General features: G+C 47.8%; 1 protein-coding gene across 1 annotated transcript in view; it reads right to left on the bottom strand.

Moving 5' to 3' along the window:
* COL13A1 (collagen, type XIII, alpha 1) overlaps positions 1-15348 on the bottom strand; it is a 308444-nt gene that overhangs the window by 220719 nt on the left and 72377 nt on the right. Inside the window, exon 3 of the mRNA XM_015428404.1 lies at positions 1176-1183. Within this exon, the coding sequence (XP_015283890.1) occupies positions 1176-1183 (8 nt within the window). The remainder of the gene's footprint in view (positions 1-1175; positions 1184-15348) is intronic.

The following is a 15348-nucleotide window of genomic DNA, read 5'->3' as shown; positions in this document are numbered from 1 at the left end:
GCCTTTGTACAGGACGTGCTTCATTTGTATCATATGCACAGCCTCTAGAATACCATTGGGTAGTGCTTAGGGTGTCAGACTAGGGTCTGAGACACCCAGGTTTGCACCCCCATTCTGTCATGGAAGCTTATTGGGTGAGCCTGGGCCAGTCACTCTCTCACACCCTAACCTACCTCACAGGGTTGTTGCAAGAATACAATGGAACATGTGCAAATGTTCTTTTAGCTGCTTTGGGTCCCCACATAGGAGAAAAGGTTTCCCTTGCTCAATAGCTAGTCAAATCCTACTCTAGGGGGCGGTGCTCATCTCTATTTCCAAGCTGAAGAGCCAGCACTGTCCAAAGACTTCTCCGTCGCCATGTGGCCAACATGACTAAACGCCAAAGCACACAGAATGCTGTTACCTTCCCATCAAAGTGGTACCTATTTATCTACTTGCAATTTTTTGCTTTCAAACTGCTAGGTTGGCAGGAGCTGGGGCCAGAGATGAGAGCTCACTCCATGACGTGGCACTAGGGTCTCCAACTGCTGAGCTACTGATCTTCCGGTCTGCAACTCAGCGTCTTAACCTCTGAGCCACCACGGCCCCTACTTAGGAGAAAACCAGAATATAAATATCTAAATAAACAAATTGTGTTCTTTTACTGCATTTTCACCAGTAGAGCTTTATGGTAAAAGGCTTCATACAGTAATTTTGGATCCTACAAAAATGCACACAGATGTCAGGTAGGCCAGTGCTGCTACATCAATGACACAGAAATCAGTCAGGTCAAAGTAAACAAGCGAAGATGAGATGTGATCGCACCAATCTAAGTTTTTGCCCCAGATTTTCTCAAGAGCTTTGTACTAAATAGTTCCTAGTTAAATTTATTTATTTATTTATTTATTTATTTTTATCCCGCCCTCCCGCCGAAGCGGCTGATCAAACTGTTTTTTGCTGCTCACACAATACAGTATTTACAATGGTACTAAATACATGTGAAAGAAATTAAAGAAGAGGTAGAAGAGGCAGTTGGTTCATTTGGTCTATGAATTTGATTGGCATTTGTTTAAAAATGAACTATTTCCCTTCCATTGACTTTTCAGAACTTTCCCCTCCCACCTTCCAGTTGCCCAGTCACTTTACCATCTGATGCTTTCTTCATACCACACACTGACATGAGTTTCGGTACTTACAGGGGGGCCTGAAAGAAATAGAAGGGCAGGGGGAAAGTAGTTAACACTGCAGAATTCATTAATGCCATTACAGTCTATACAAACAGTTTTAATAACATCAGAACTTCCTCAGAATTTCATTTTTTGTAGTATTGTGGCTGACAGCATAAACTGCCAAGGCTCTGGTTTAAATCTCACCTTAACAATAAAAAATGAACAGGTCCTCAATACAGACAGAAGAAAAATAGGACAAAGGGCCAATGGGAAAGATGTATACTGATGAAGAAATACAAAATCTGTTTGCTGAATACCATGTACAGAACCAAAACCATATTAAAACATCATGAGACTCTGAATTATGTACTCATTTTGGACCTTACTTCCCAATAAGATTACATTCAGTTGCAGGGTATGAATTGCTACAGAAGGCAGCTGAATCTTTGTAATAGCAATGACCGATATAACAACAGGGGTTCCCAACCTTTTTGGTATGGTGACCCACAAGTCCAAATTTTCTTTGTATGGTGAGTTGTCCAGGGCTGGCCCAAGCTTTTTTTGCTCTATAGACAAACTCTGGCACCCATCAGTTCCAGCATTCCATTTTCTATACTACTCATCCAGGTATTTTTGAGAAACTGGTAAACTTCACACAAAGGGTGCAGCTGCCGCCACTAGGAACCCCAAGCAAGTGTGAGTTCATCTCCTCTTCTTCTGCCAGCTGGGCCAGACTGGGAGTTTGAGGATGTGCACTTAGAGGGCAATTTGCTGAGGAGATATGCAAAGATGGCAGATGACAGTGAAGAGGTAGCTGACAAGCAGTGTTCCCTCTAAGCTGAGTTAGTGTGAGCTAGCTCATAGTTTTTTAGCCTCTAGTTCACACATTTTTGTCTTAACAAAGTAAGGATGGCTCCAGAGCAAACTAATTTATGCAGCAGCCAAATCACTTGCTCACAACTTTAATGCCAGTAGCTCACAAAGTAGAATTTTTGCTCACAGGACTCCACAGCTTAGAGGGAGCATTGGTGACAAAGGTCTCAGTGCAGTATATCTCCCACAGCAGGTAGAGAGCAGTGAGGCATGGCAGGGGGCTGGACAAGGGGCTGGGCAGCTGAAGGAACAGCACCAACAGAGCCCAACATACACACACACCTCTTTCTGTCCTCCTTTGGTTTTTCTATGGCATGCTGAATAGCTCCCTTCTGCTCCCCAACCTCCCCCACCCCTTCTTTCAGCGACTACTGTGAAGTTACTAGTACCTGAATGGCTTGCTTGTTTGTTTGTTTGTTTGTTTGTTTATTATTTTCAATTTGTATCCTGCCTTGCTGGCGAACTGGCTCAAGGCGGCGTACAGCATTAAAATACAATAAAACAGTAAATACAGTAAAATACAATAAAATACACATAAACAACTTACAAACAGCATAAAATACCAATAAGAACTGTGTAAATTATGGCGGCATTAGGGCTGCCAAATGCAGCCGGGGGGCGGGGAATCCCCCGTTTCAGAGCCCCGATTCCCGGCGCGCCGGAATCGGGGCCCGGGGGAAACCCCACCCCCGCGTGCGCGCCACCCGGAAGTGACGTCGCACGCTGGGGGCGGAGCCACGCTGTTTAAGGGGAAAACTCTTTGATTTCCCCTCAAACGGCGTCGCCCCGCCCAGCATGTGACGTCACTTCTGGTGACATCCTGGCGGCGCGCGCGCACGAGCGCGCATGCACGCGCATCTCCCGGAGCAGAGAGAAGATCCCCCGACACCAGGTATTTTTGATTTGGCAACCCTAGGCGGCATTCAATATAAGTGGAAGACAGTGTCCACCGGTGTATCATACAGGCCATAGTATGTTCCAGTGGCTCATTCGTCAGTGGCGACTCCTAATCGAAAGCCTGGTGGAAAAGCTCCATTTTACAGGCCCTGCAGAACTGTAAAAGGTCCCACAGGGCCCTGATGTTATCCGGGAGCCTGTTCCACCAGTGTGGAGCTGCTACTGAAAAGGCCCTGATTCTAGTAATGGCCAACCTGGCTTCCCTCGGGCCAGGGAGAATCAGGCGATTCTGTGTCCCTGACCTCAGTGCTCTCTGGGGCACATATGGGGAAAGGCGGTCCCTCAAATAGGCAGGCCCCCGACCATATAGGGCTTTAAAGGTCAAAACCAGCACCTTGAAACGAATCCGGTAAGCTATTGGCCGCCAGTACAATGTCTTCAGCACAGGCTGGATGTGGTCTCATATAGAGAGGCCCATCAACAGCCTGGCTGCCGGATTTTGTACTACCTGCAGCTTCCGGATTTGAGACAAGGACAGCCCCATGTAGAGAGTGTTGCAATAGTCTAATCTCGAGGTGACCATAGTGTGGTGTCTTCGGAAAAGACTGATGTGAATCACCACATTCACTTTCAATGTTAAGCTCGAGACAAGGAAGGCTCCTCCGAGCTAACTTACCATTGGTTGCTCCACAACAGCGACCAATCAGAATTGGACTAATTCCCTGCGAAGGAAGAACGCTCATTGGACTTTATCTGTACAACCTCATTGGTTGTTATTTGAAAGTAGGCATGGCTATGTTAGCCCGGGAATGTTTAAAAGGAGCCTAGCTCCTAATGTTAATCTGTTCTGGTTATCACTTATTGCAAGCGCTTGTTCGTATCTACAATAAAGCTGTTCACTTTGTTGAAATCACTCTCCAGATCTTTGTTAGCGGTGATCTAACACATAGCATGAATCACTGTTGCCAGGTCATTGCGTTCGAGGAAGGGAACCAACTGCCTAATCAGCCGTAGATGGTAAAAGGCTGCCTTGGCAGTGGCTGCTACCTGGGCCTCCATTGTTAAGGAGGCATCCAGGAGCAATCCCAAACTCCTAACTCTCGGTGCTGGCACCAATGGCGCCCCATCGAAGGTCGGGAGTGGGATCCCTACCCCCGACCCACTCTCTCAGGAACAGGACCTCCGTCTTCGTCGGATTCAATTTCAATCAGCTCGGTCTAAGCCAGCCCACCACGTCCTGAAGCACCTGCTCCAGGTCCCTTGCTATTGTCACAAAGATGGAGGAGGAGATGAGAATGTAAAGAGTTGGCAAGTAAGAGTTGCCCTTAGGGAGGGCTGACCGGCGACCCACTTTTAAAGGCATCGTGACCCTGCGTTGGGACATCAGTTAAAACACAGCAATATGAGTGAACAGTCTGTGAAGCTCACTGTCAAATCTCAGACACTCCCAACAAATACAGTTTCATATGCATTGATGCATCTGCCCTGTGCATTGCAGAGGATATGGGGCTGCATTTTCCAGTAAAACAAAGTTCATGTTAAGCAATGGTGAACCCTAGTGGTTCCTGACACTGCCTTCCTGAGAAGGAAACCTGCAATGCTGAACAAACTTGGTCTGACCTAGAGCTGCCAGTCCCCAGGTCCTGGGAGGGGTTTATTTATTTTATTTATTTATCCTTCGGCTTGATATACCGCCCTAACCCCCGTAGGGGTCTCTGGGCGGTTTACAGTTCTTGGGTGCTAGTCACCTATATCGACCCTAACTACGGCCACACATTGGTACAAGGGGGGGGATTTCCCTACCGACACCCTGGTGAAAGCATTCCTCGGCTCGGCTCCTTCTGGCTGCACGATGTCTGGTGCTCAAGCAGACGGGGGGTGGGGGGGGTTGTAGGGAACGCTGGTGACGTCGTCCTCGGCCCGACCATGTCCTTTCCGGCTCCGCGCGCCTCTGGATGACGTTGCTCAGCCTCTGTCGACGGCAGCCGCCTTGTTCTTCCACTGCTGGCCACCAGGGGTCAGCCAAGCTCTGCTTGCCACTGCTTGCCACCTCTCAGTGTTGCGTCATCTCCTCCAATCGCCACCGCCGGTGCTCTGCTGCCGCCGCTGTTGTCACCGCCGCCATTGCTGCCAATGCCGCTGCTTCTCCATACACCTCCACAGACGGAGGGGGGTGCCCCCCACCCTACTAAGGGTGGGTACCCATTTATCTACTCGCCGATAGATAGTTACTTGGCTTTCGAACCGCTGGGTGGGCGGGGTGGGTTCCTCCAGTTTTTGGGGCTTCCCAAAAAAACCCCGCCCCCAAACAGTAACGTTGCTGCACGACATCCCCAACACAATGATGTCACCCAGAAGTGACGTTATCACATCAGGGCGTCGTGCAGTGTCACTCCGGTATGAGGGCAAAGCTCTATGATTTGAAGCTGGATTTACCATAGAGTTTAACAAAAAACCAGTGCGCCACCATGGGTGATGTCATCGTGTCAGAGATGTCCTGAAATGCCCCCCAAATCCCCCTGCTGGCATGAGAAGGGGACCAGGAATCCCTACTCTGGCCTCTTGAATTTTTTCTCAATCTTTACTTTCCTCATCCTAGCAAGCATTTATATTAGCACCCCCTTAAATGTCTGTAGCAACACTATGCTGTCTACTTTCTTCTCACTCATTTTGATTTGAACGTGTTCTCACTACTTCCTGTCACTGAATTTCCGCTTGTTTAAAATTGAAAATAAGACTCCATACTTTTCTTTGTTTTAAAGACACATGGGTAAAAGTGAAGTAAACCTTTTACAAACCGTTTGGCAATTGGATGTGCAAACAGAGTACATCCGTCAACAGCAACATGAAAAGCCGACAGTGCGGCTAAATAAACTCTTAACGAAGAGTGGGAAAGTCCTGAGTCAGCTAAGGATAGAAGGAAATTGAACACTTTTTCGAGGCCCGCTGAGGTGGCTCGAGAGGCGTCTTTTCCCAGAAAAGCACAGAACTTTCTCCATTTATAGTCGTAGGACTTCCGAGTAGTAGGCTTCCTGGAATTTAAAAGGACGTTTACTACATGTGAGGAGAAGCCTGCGATGTTATCTGCCATGCCGTCAGTTTCAACTGTGGGATGTTGTGATGAAGGATGGGTGAGTCTGAGAGAATGAGTAGGTCCGGGGCCGGGGGGAACTGATGGTATATCCCCCGCGATAGTTCGAAGACCATTGAAAACCAAGGTTGACTTGGCCACCATGGTGTTATGAGGATTCAGTCCGCGTTGTCCTTGAGTATCTTCCGACCACTCTCAGAAGCAGAGGTAAGGGGGGGGGGACAGGTAAAGATGTGTCGAGGACCAAGGATAAAGGAGGCCATCTCCCAGAGACTGCGGGTCATTGCCTCCCCGACTGCAGAACAGAGGATACTTTTTGTTGATCCTTGTTGCAAAAATGTCGACTTGGGGAGTTCCCCACCTGTGGAAGAGTGGGAGGAGGTATGTTGGGTTCATCTCCCACTCGTGAAGGCTGAGTCCTACTCGGCAAAGATGGTCTGCTTCCACATTCGTGCGTTCCGGGATATGAGTGGCCACGGGAAATATGCCGTTGGTGATGCAAAACTCCCACAGATTGAGTGCCAGGGTGCAGAAGCGTAGAGAGACAGTGCCCCCCTGTCTGTTGACATAGGACACCGCCGTGGTGTTGTCCGTTAGGACCGTGACACATTTCCCCTTGATTAAGGGGAGGAAACTGGTTACAGCATATTGTATGGCCAGGAATTCGAGGAAGTTTATGTGACGGTTCCTCATATGAGTGTTCCACTTGTCCCTGACAGAAAGGCCCATGGAGTGTGCACCCCACCCCATCAGGAAAGCATCGGTCGTGATGGTGACCTCTGGTGACGGAGGGTGGAAGGGTGCTCCCTGAAGGAGGTTCGAAGGGACAGTTCACCACAGTAAAGAGTCCTGTATTCTGAAAGGAGGGACGAGGATGATAGTGTGAACGTTCCTCAACAGGTCGTAGTTGCAAATGAACCATAGTTGTAATGGACACATTTTGAGTCTTGCAAAGATGAGAACCAATGTAGTCGCTGCCATGAGACCGAGCAGCCTCTGGATTTGGAAGGCGGTGACGGAAGGTTGGGTACGGATGACGGTGGCTAGGGAAATGATGTCTGCAGCCCTGTCTGGAGGTAGGTAAGCCATACATGTGTTTGAGTCTAGGATAGCGCCGATGTATTGTATCCGGTGGACAGGAGACAGGTGAGACTTTTGTTGATTTACCATTAGGCCAAGGTTGTCTAGTAGAGACAGAGTTTCTGTCACGTTCGAGACCAGGGCATGCTGAGAAGGAGCCACCAGAAGCCAATCATCTATGTATGGGTAGATGGACACCCCTCTGAGTCGGAGGAAAGCCGCAACCACAATCTTGGTCTTTGTGAAAACTCTCAGGGCACTGGAAAGGCCGAATGAGAGGGCCGTATATTGGTAGTGCTGCTGGCCAATCGCAAAGCGTAGGTATTGGCGGTGGAAGGAGTGGATGGTAAGGTGGAAGTATGCGTCTTGGAGGTCTAGGTCACCATCCAGATGTGTTTGCAAAGTAGTGGCATGATCTGCTGAAGGGAGACCATGCGGAAGCGGTGGTAGGTTACAAAGCGATTCAGTTCCCTGAGATCTAATATGGGTCGAACGCCTCCGTCTCTCTTCGGAACCATGAAGTATCGGGAGTAAAATCCCATCCCTTGGAGGTGTGGTGGTACATTCTCGATGGCTCCCTTCTGCAGAAAGACGGACACCTCCTCGAAGAGAGTGGCGAAGGGGGCATGGAGATGATGACCGGAGTGTTGGGGTTCTGATAGAACTGGATTTTGTAACCTTGGGTCAAGATGGAGAGGACCCACTCGTCCAAGGTGATGTGACGCCAGGCATGGATAAAAGGAAAAAGACATTAATGAGCTGACTCGGTGACAGGAAAGTCAAAAACCCTGCTTGGAGGGCTTGGGCTGTTTGCTGCGGGAAGCCTGATGGCCGGAACCAAATTTTGGCTTTTGGTAGGCTGGTTTTTGGCCTCCAGAAGATGTTCTCGGTCTGGGGACTGATGAGTTGGGGTACGTCTCTGCCAGGACCTGGACCAGGTGCGGGGGCGGTATTGTTGCCTCGCAGAGGATGAGACTCCCAGCGCTCGAGACGCTTTAATGCTCTTATCTAAGTCTTGTAGAGTAGAGTCAGTTGCTGCATTGAAAAGCCCCAGGCCATCAAAGGAGAGGTCTTCCACATAAGATTTGGTGTCCAATGGGAGAGTGGTGTTACGAAGCCAGGAATGGATTCTGAGAGCTATTGCTGAATCCATGGTTCTCGAAGATGCCTTGAGGACATGTTTCGTGGTGTTGAGCTGTTGTTTTGCCAACAGCATGCCTTCCTTTTGTAAGAGTCTGGCTGCCTGGAGTTTATCTTCTGGTAGGTGGGTGAGAAGTTTGGAGAACCGTTCCCAGAGGGTATACAGATACCGGTTCATACAGGCCAGGTAGTTAGTGGCCTTGACTCCCAATGCCCCTGTGGAATAGAAGCGCTTGCCGAATGCATCTAATTTCTTTCCTTCCTTATCCGAAGGTGTTGAATGCATTTTCTTTGATTTTGATGAGGATGTTATAACCATGGAGTTTGGCTGAGGGTGTGAGAGTAGAAACTCAGCCTCTGGCTCTTGGATCCTGTACATGTGGTCCAGTTTTCTTGTTGAAACAGGAGTGGATGAAGGCTTGAGCCATAGACTTTGCCGCTTGCAAAAGAACTGATGACATAGGCAATGCTATGGTGGAAGATGTATCCAGCTGTACGATATCGTATACGGAATCCGTCGCTTGTGGATGTTGTTGGAAAACCGAGAGGCCTAAAGAGTGGGCCATTCATTTTATTAAATCAGTGTACAAAGTGAGGTTGTCAGATGGAGATATAGGTAAATCCTCCGTGACATCCTGGTTTGGAGATGCATAGTCAGGGGAGGTGTGAGCCTCAGAAACCTCCGTATCTGAGTCCTCGTCATTAAAATCTGAGGAATCGTGTTGTTCCGGGTGGACCGAAGTGTCTTGTTGAAAGACTACAGGTTTGGTTTGGGCAACGGGCACGACAGGTTTTGGTTCCACGGTGTGATGGGACGGCTTTGGTTCCACGGTGTGATGGGATGGCTCAACTACAGGAGGGCGTGACAGAGATGCTGAAGGCCTCAACTTATGAGGAGACCTAGACCTATGAGCAGAGCGAGATGAATAGCGATCCCACTCAGAATAGCACGCAGGAGTCAACCACGGCATGGATGGAGGATAAGCCCCATACAGGTAACGCCACTGTCTTTCATCCCAAGCCATTGGTGGAGGGGGGGCATGAAGACTCTTGGGGAGTGACTTCTGGTCCGTGGACGTCTGGGGGACCAGGTAGTGGCATGTCTGTGGGAGTCGTCCCTGTAGTTGCGGGTGTCGATATCGACAGGCTGAGTCTGCAGACGTGGTGGGAGATGCTGCGTGTCAGATAAGGTGTATCAGTGCCAATGTGGATCGGTATCGGGGGCTTCCGATACTGTCGATGCCGACAAAGTCGAAGGAGCGGGGGAAAGCTATGCACCCATCTGGTGACTGAGGAGCTCCGCCATGTTGATGTCAGAATAAGTAGGCTCCATTTGCTGGACAGGGGAGTCCAATACATGGATGATCGGTATCGGTGGAGGGACTTGGGCCTCCGATAGTAATACTGCCGGCGGAGCAGGAGGCACTATAGGGGCATCACCCAGTGCAGGCACCGCTTCCTTCCCCTTCTTTGCCGCTTTAAGGGACTTGGAGGTGCCCTTCTTTGCGGACTTATGCTCCGTACTTGCCTTAGCCTTCTTCTTGATTGGAGTAGAGGCGGACGATCATGTCTTCGATGTTGAGGGCTTCGGTATCGGGCGGTCGACATCGGAGGCAGGTGTCGATGCCAGAGCTGTCAACGTAGACGGTCTCTCCTCCATAGTTGAGACAGGAGCAAGGGCCGATTCAAGCAGCGCTACCTTAAGGTGTGCAGCACGTTTTTTTCTCGTCTGGTTGGAGAATCGAGCACAGTGACGACAAGATTCTGGTTTGTGAGACTCTCCAAGACAAAAAATGCAGAGGGTGTGGTGATCTGGAGGAGCAAGTTTGCTACCACAACGTCTGCATCTATTAAAAAATCCCCACTTCTTCTCCATAAGAAGAGAAATGGCGAAAAAAGGGTTGGGGGGGGGGTGGCCCGAAGGCCTGAGGTAAATTCCCCTCAGAAGAAACTAAATTTTTTGATTTTGAACAAACAACTGAGATCAAACTGAAGGCGAAAAACAAGTAGGAAATAAGTCCTAAGAGCTGAGGGGCGAATCTGAAAACGAAGCTAACAGCAATCTGATCAGACCGAGAAGGAAAAAAGGTCTTTCCAATGCGGCGGTAAGAAAGGAACTGGCGGGATGTCCGCACCCACCGCCTCTGGGCATGCGTGGTGGGTTCCTGCGCGTGCCCTGGGGGCTGGGTGCGAAAATCCGTTAAAAGAGCTTGCTACAGCACCAATCGATCCAGCGCGTGCGCACTGAATCCCATTGGTGTGAAGCACAGAGACCACGACGAAGATCTACGCTTTTCCCAATCTGTCCCCTTCATAACACACAGCAATAATTTACCTCATGCTTCAGTGCCCTTACCCTATGCATATCCTGCCCCACATCATTGGCTGCTACTGTTGAGGGCGCACAAGACAAATACAGTATAAAAAAGGCAGGACACAGAGGAAGTTGTACTACCCATTACAAAGGGGAAATTCAGCATGGGACTGCTGTTCTGGGTGGTAGTCTCGTGTTATCCATAACAGATAGTTCAGCCCTGAGATTATACCCAGAGGCAAGTTTACTGTTGCACTCACCACCCTGGATTCTTTCAGTGAACTTGCCATTTTCCTAAAAAAATTTCCACTCACCACCAAATTCAGAGACAACCCAGTGTGCTTTGTTTCCAAGCAGATGGATGTTATTTTAAGAGCATATCGTAACCACTATGGAAAGATTTTCTTTCTTTGTTGTTTAAATAAAGTAATACCATATACTGTGATGTCATAAACCATTACAGTAGCTGTTAAGTGACATCATGTGGGAATTTTGGGCTGCCACTCAGAAACCTCATCTACTCTTCAGGGACTGCTTGACACCTTGGAAGTGGATGTGATCACATTGCAGCAAAGCATGCCAGACCTCTGTCATCAGCTGAAGCAGCAACATGATCTATCTGCCAGCAAATTGCATTGCACAACACAGCTTACACAACACAATACAACTTCAATGCACCTTGCTGGGATGTGTGGATCTCAGTCAAAGCACATTTTCTTTCTCTGACTGCATATATAACACTGGGAGCCACAGTTTGTATACTGTCTCTGAGTACAATCCATTCTACAGTTGTTATCCCTGACCTCCCAGAAGCTACTTCAGTTGACTAATAAAGAAGAGTAGTAGACAGAGAAGTGAGCAGGGCCAATTAGTTGGGTCAAGCATATTTTAGTTCAGATTTCCATTCAGTCACAAAGCTCACAAATTGGCCTTGGCCTATTTCTCAGCCTAACCGAAACCAATATTGTTGTTTGCTATAATAGGATAACTCCAATATGGCAGAGTGAGCTCCTTGCAGGAAGGATGGGCTGTATGTCTGATTAATAAATAAATGCAGTGGAGAACACTATCCATTTTTCACCTTATTACATGCATACTATTCACATACCCATTGTACTCAGCCATTGTACATTCACCAACTATTCTACTGCAATGCTCATCCTCTTTGCACTAAACTTAATAGGTACACATGATACAGGGATATGCATTCTGTACAAAATCACAAGTCCCATGCAACAAGGGCTGCTACCACTAGAACGAGAATTCCATCTGAATCGCCCTCATTACTTACACACCATTTCCTAATCTACACCTTCACTCTGTATTATATATCTATCTAGAATGTAGTGGTTTAATTAAAAGTAAAGAGCATTTTTCTGTAGAAATGATAGCATGATTTTTAATGAATAGATTTGTGCAGAGAATCACAGTGAATAGTGGACATTCACAGTGCTGAAGTAGGTAAGCAGTTGATGAGGATCAACATATTTCATTGCAGTGTTAAGTGGTGCACCACTGAATTGGCTGGATGAACAAGGATGTGCATGTCCACGTGAGGCTACTAGCCAAGGTGCAGTAGCTAACACATATTGTTTATGTAACAAACAATCACAGAATGACAAATGTTATAAAGCAATTTGTACAGAACAAATACAGTAATGATGATGTTAATTATTAGTATGCATATCGCAGAATGAGTTCTCTATTTAATACAAGACAGTGGAGGAGAGGAGGAGGCTGAGGGCTGAGGTGGTCTCTTGGCTTTATGTGGGGGCTGAGATGGTCTCTTGGCTTTGCAAGCAATTCCTCTTATCAGAGACAGATGTTACATGTCCATGCGCATCAGGAAGGTTAACTGTGAGGTTTGAAAAAGGGAATCTACTACCTAATGAGGTAGGTGAACTTGAGCATAGCCATAATTCTGGCATTACATGGATTTAAAAACAAAACAACCACCACCCTGTTTTGTCTACAGCCTCAGCACACCTCACAGCCTTATAGTGCTCCTTTGGAAAAGATCCTAGGCTTTCAAGTAGTCCTTTAACATTGCCTCTCCAGGAAAAACACCCTCAACTTTTGCACTGAGAATGCTACCAATTAAAATAGGCAGATTTTTTTTAATGCAGAAAAAGAAAATATTTGGACCTAAGTTATTGCTAGATAGTTATTGTATCTGAAGGTTTCCACGACACAACTGACACATATGTCTGCCATGTCAAATCATGATGCAGAAAGGTCACTTGCTGCTTTCACATAAATACATTCACAGATGAATTCAGTATAAGAAGCAGGAGCATTGTCATCCATTTGCTCAGGCAAATAAAACAGCAAACAGACAGATTTTATTGCTCAGACCAAAAGAAAAAGAAAAATTATACAGACAATATACAATTTAAACCAGAATGCTCAACGGAGGATCTGTGGGTCTGACCCAGTCCTCAAAACAATTTAATCTGATAAGAAATGTTGCTCATTGTTTCACCTGTAAGGAAAACAGCACTAAGATTTCACTAGTACTTGAATGACAGTGCTAGTTCACCTTGAGGAGTCTCTGGGGAATGACATGGTGGCATCCCACCCAGAGGATGCAGCCTGCCACACTGCATCACCTCTCAAAGGGCTTGACACCGCTGAGAGAAGGGCCCATTGTAGCACCCTTTAAAAAAACAACCCGTTCCCCTGCCAACTCTACCCCACAGCTCCAGGGTCAATACACACTGCTAACACCTGATCTGACTAGAGGGAAACACCTCAGCTTTCCTCCCGCTGGACTGTGTAAATGAGGATCCAGATTCCCCTGACTCAATAGGGTGCACCAAGTAGCAGATACCCAGAGCAGCCATAGGCGAGACACACCCAGATGCCCTGGGTTCCTTCCCTCCAATACCACTCTCCAGGCAGAAGTCAGGGAACAGGACTTTACTGAGGGACAGAAAATGGGAATCAATTACACATTACCTTTAAAAAGTCCCCAGGGGATTTGAAACTTAAACACTTGACATAAGGAGAAAAATGTCAAGGTTGCCCCATTACAAAGAGACATCAACACACACACCCAATATAACACTAACATATCTAGCTGACTTTCCTCTAACCTAGATGCCATCCATTAGTATGCTGTGTCACCTTCCTCTCTCTCCCCTGAGGACTGGAAACTGTAGCCACACCTGGTTCCTCCAGTCAAGCCTTCAGCAACTGATGGGGGGAAAACGGTTTCCCCCAACTGTCATCAGTGTCCCCTGGCAACAGAATCTTCATTGTTGGTCATGACAGTAATTCATTCCTCAGTCTCCTCACCAACTCTGCCCCAGCACTGATAGAGAATTTGGTCATTCATGAAGAGATCAAATTGTATCAGCTACAGACTAGTGTTCTGCAACATTGCCCCTAACAAAATATGTATTCATTTACTTCATTTATACTTCGCTTTTCTCCCCAATGGAGACCCCAAGTGGCTTATGTCATTCTCTGCTCCTTCATTTTAACCTTCAACAACCGTGTGAGCTAAGGGGCTCAGAATGTATGACTGGCCCTAGGTCATCTAGAAAGCTTCGATGGCAGAATGGGGATTTGAATGTTGGTTTCCCATTGGGAAGCACCCAGTGAAATTGTTGGGATATAGGCTTAAAACATAAAAAAGAAAATATTTCTTTACTTAACATAGGCTTGGCAAGTCCTCCTGGGGAGGCCCATTACCTGCCGCCGGCGGATCGGGCCCCGGGGGGAACCCCACCCCCAAAGCACGTGACATGCCCAGCATCAGCACATCACCCGGAAGTGACGCAATCACATTGGGCACGTTGGTTTTCCCTTGGATGATTGTGGCCCCGCCCCCAATGTGCCCGACGTGATTGCGTCACTTCTGGGTGACGTAATTGTGGCGCGCACATAGTCTCACAGAACAAGACTGGACTCCCCCACTCTGCAACAGGTAAGGACTTGGCCACCCTAACTTAACAATTAAATTGTGGAATTGACTGCCCGTGGAAGTAGTAATGGCCACAAGCATAGATACCTTTAAAAGGGGGGGTGGGGTTAGTCAGATTAATGGAGAAGAGGTCCATCAATGGCTACAAGCTATGGTGACTGAAGGGACTCTCCATAGAAGGAGGAGGAGGAGATTGGATTTATACCCCACCCTTCACTACCCAAAGGAGTCTCAGAGCAACTTACAAACTCCTTTCACTTCCCCTCCCCACAACAGACACCCTGTGAGGTAGGTGGGGCTGAGAGAGCTCTGACAGAAACTGCTCTTTTCAAGGACAGCTCTTATCAGAACTACGGCTTGCCCAAGGTCATCCAGCAGGTGCAAGTGGAGGAGTGGGGAATCAAACCCGGTTCTCCCAGATTAGAGTCTGCACACTTAACCACTACACCAAACTGGAGGAGGAGTCTCAGAGAACCTTACAATTCCCTTCCTCTCCTCACAACAGATACCCTTGAGAGTTAGGTGGAGCTGAGAGAGCTCTGAGAAAACTGTGACTGACCCAAGGTAGGGTTGCCAGGTCATGCTGGATGGGGAGCATTTGGGAGTGGGGAGGAAGTGATGTAGACACATTAGGGACGGGGAGCAACGCTCTGGTTTTGGGGCAAAACTCTACTGTAGAATTCATTTCAAATCATAGACTTTTGCCCCAAAACCAGAGCGTCACCCCTGACATCCCCAATGTGCCTATGTCACTTCCAGTTTTCATAGGCTCATTGTGATGGTTTCAGGGTTCCTGCCAGTAAGAGGGCATGATTGGGGGGAGAGCTCTCAAAAACAGGAGACCCCCCCACTCGCACCCTAGCCCAAAGTCACCCAG

The sequence above is a fragment of the Gekko japonicus genome, unplaced genomic scaffold (assembly GCF_001447785.1).
Source record: "Gekko japonicus isolate JY-2015 unplaced genomic scaffold, Gekko_japonicus_V1.1 scaffold672, whole genome shotgun sequence".
NCBI lineage: Eukaryota > Metazoa > Chordata > Lepidosauria > Squamata > Gekkonidae > Gekko > Gekko japonicus.
Note: the sequence above shows the minus strand (reverse complement) of the source record. Positions and strands in the feature narration are given on the sequence as shown.